At 34.8% G+C, this 330-nt stretch overlaps 1 protein-coding gene across 1 annotated transcript in view; it reads right to left on the bottom strand.

Moving 5' to 3' along the window:
* Positions 1-330, bottom strand: part of l(3)02640 (porphobilinogen deaminase-like protein l(3)02640) — a gene marked incomplete in the record, with an annotated part of 10,418 nt that overhangs the window by 3,427 nt on the left and 6,661 nt on the right. The window contains 1 exon segment of the mRNA XM_067047179.1: positions 186-330. Coding sequence (XP_066903280.1) covers positions 186-330 — 145 coding nt within the window.

Here is a 330-nt window from a genome sequence, read left to right as displayed (position 1 = left end):
AATGGACCCTGTATAGATATTTATTACTGATTAAAAAAAAAAAAAAAAGGTTTACAAGTAAAAGAACTATTTTTTTCATATAGCAGTAAACACAAAGCATAGGAGGAAAGAGGGGTGTGATAACGCCCCTCCATACGATGTTCATGATGACACTCCTTATCAAATCCCTCTTTATATTATGTTACCTTTGAAATATGATGCTCCCAGCCCATCCTATTAACTCCAGCTGCAGCTAGAACAATTCCATCATAGTGGCCTTGTTCAAGTTTCCTAAGTCTAGTTTGTAAATTGCCTCTTATATCTTTGATCACCAAGTGAGGATATTTTCTT

This window comes from Halyomorpha halys, unplaced genomic scaffold, assembly GCF_000696795.3.
Source record: "Halyomorpha halys isolate HHAL.00 unplaced genomic scaffold, Hhal_1.1 Scaffold173.1, whole genome shotgun sequence".
Lineage (NCBI taxonomy): Eukaryota > Metazoa > Arthropoda > Insecta > Hemiptera > Pentatomidae > Halyomorpha > Halyomorpha halys.
The sequence above is the reverse complement of the archived record's forward strand: the minus strand, read 5'-3'. Positions and strand labels throughout refer to the sequence as shown.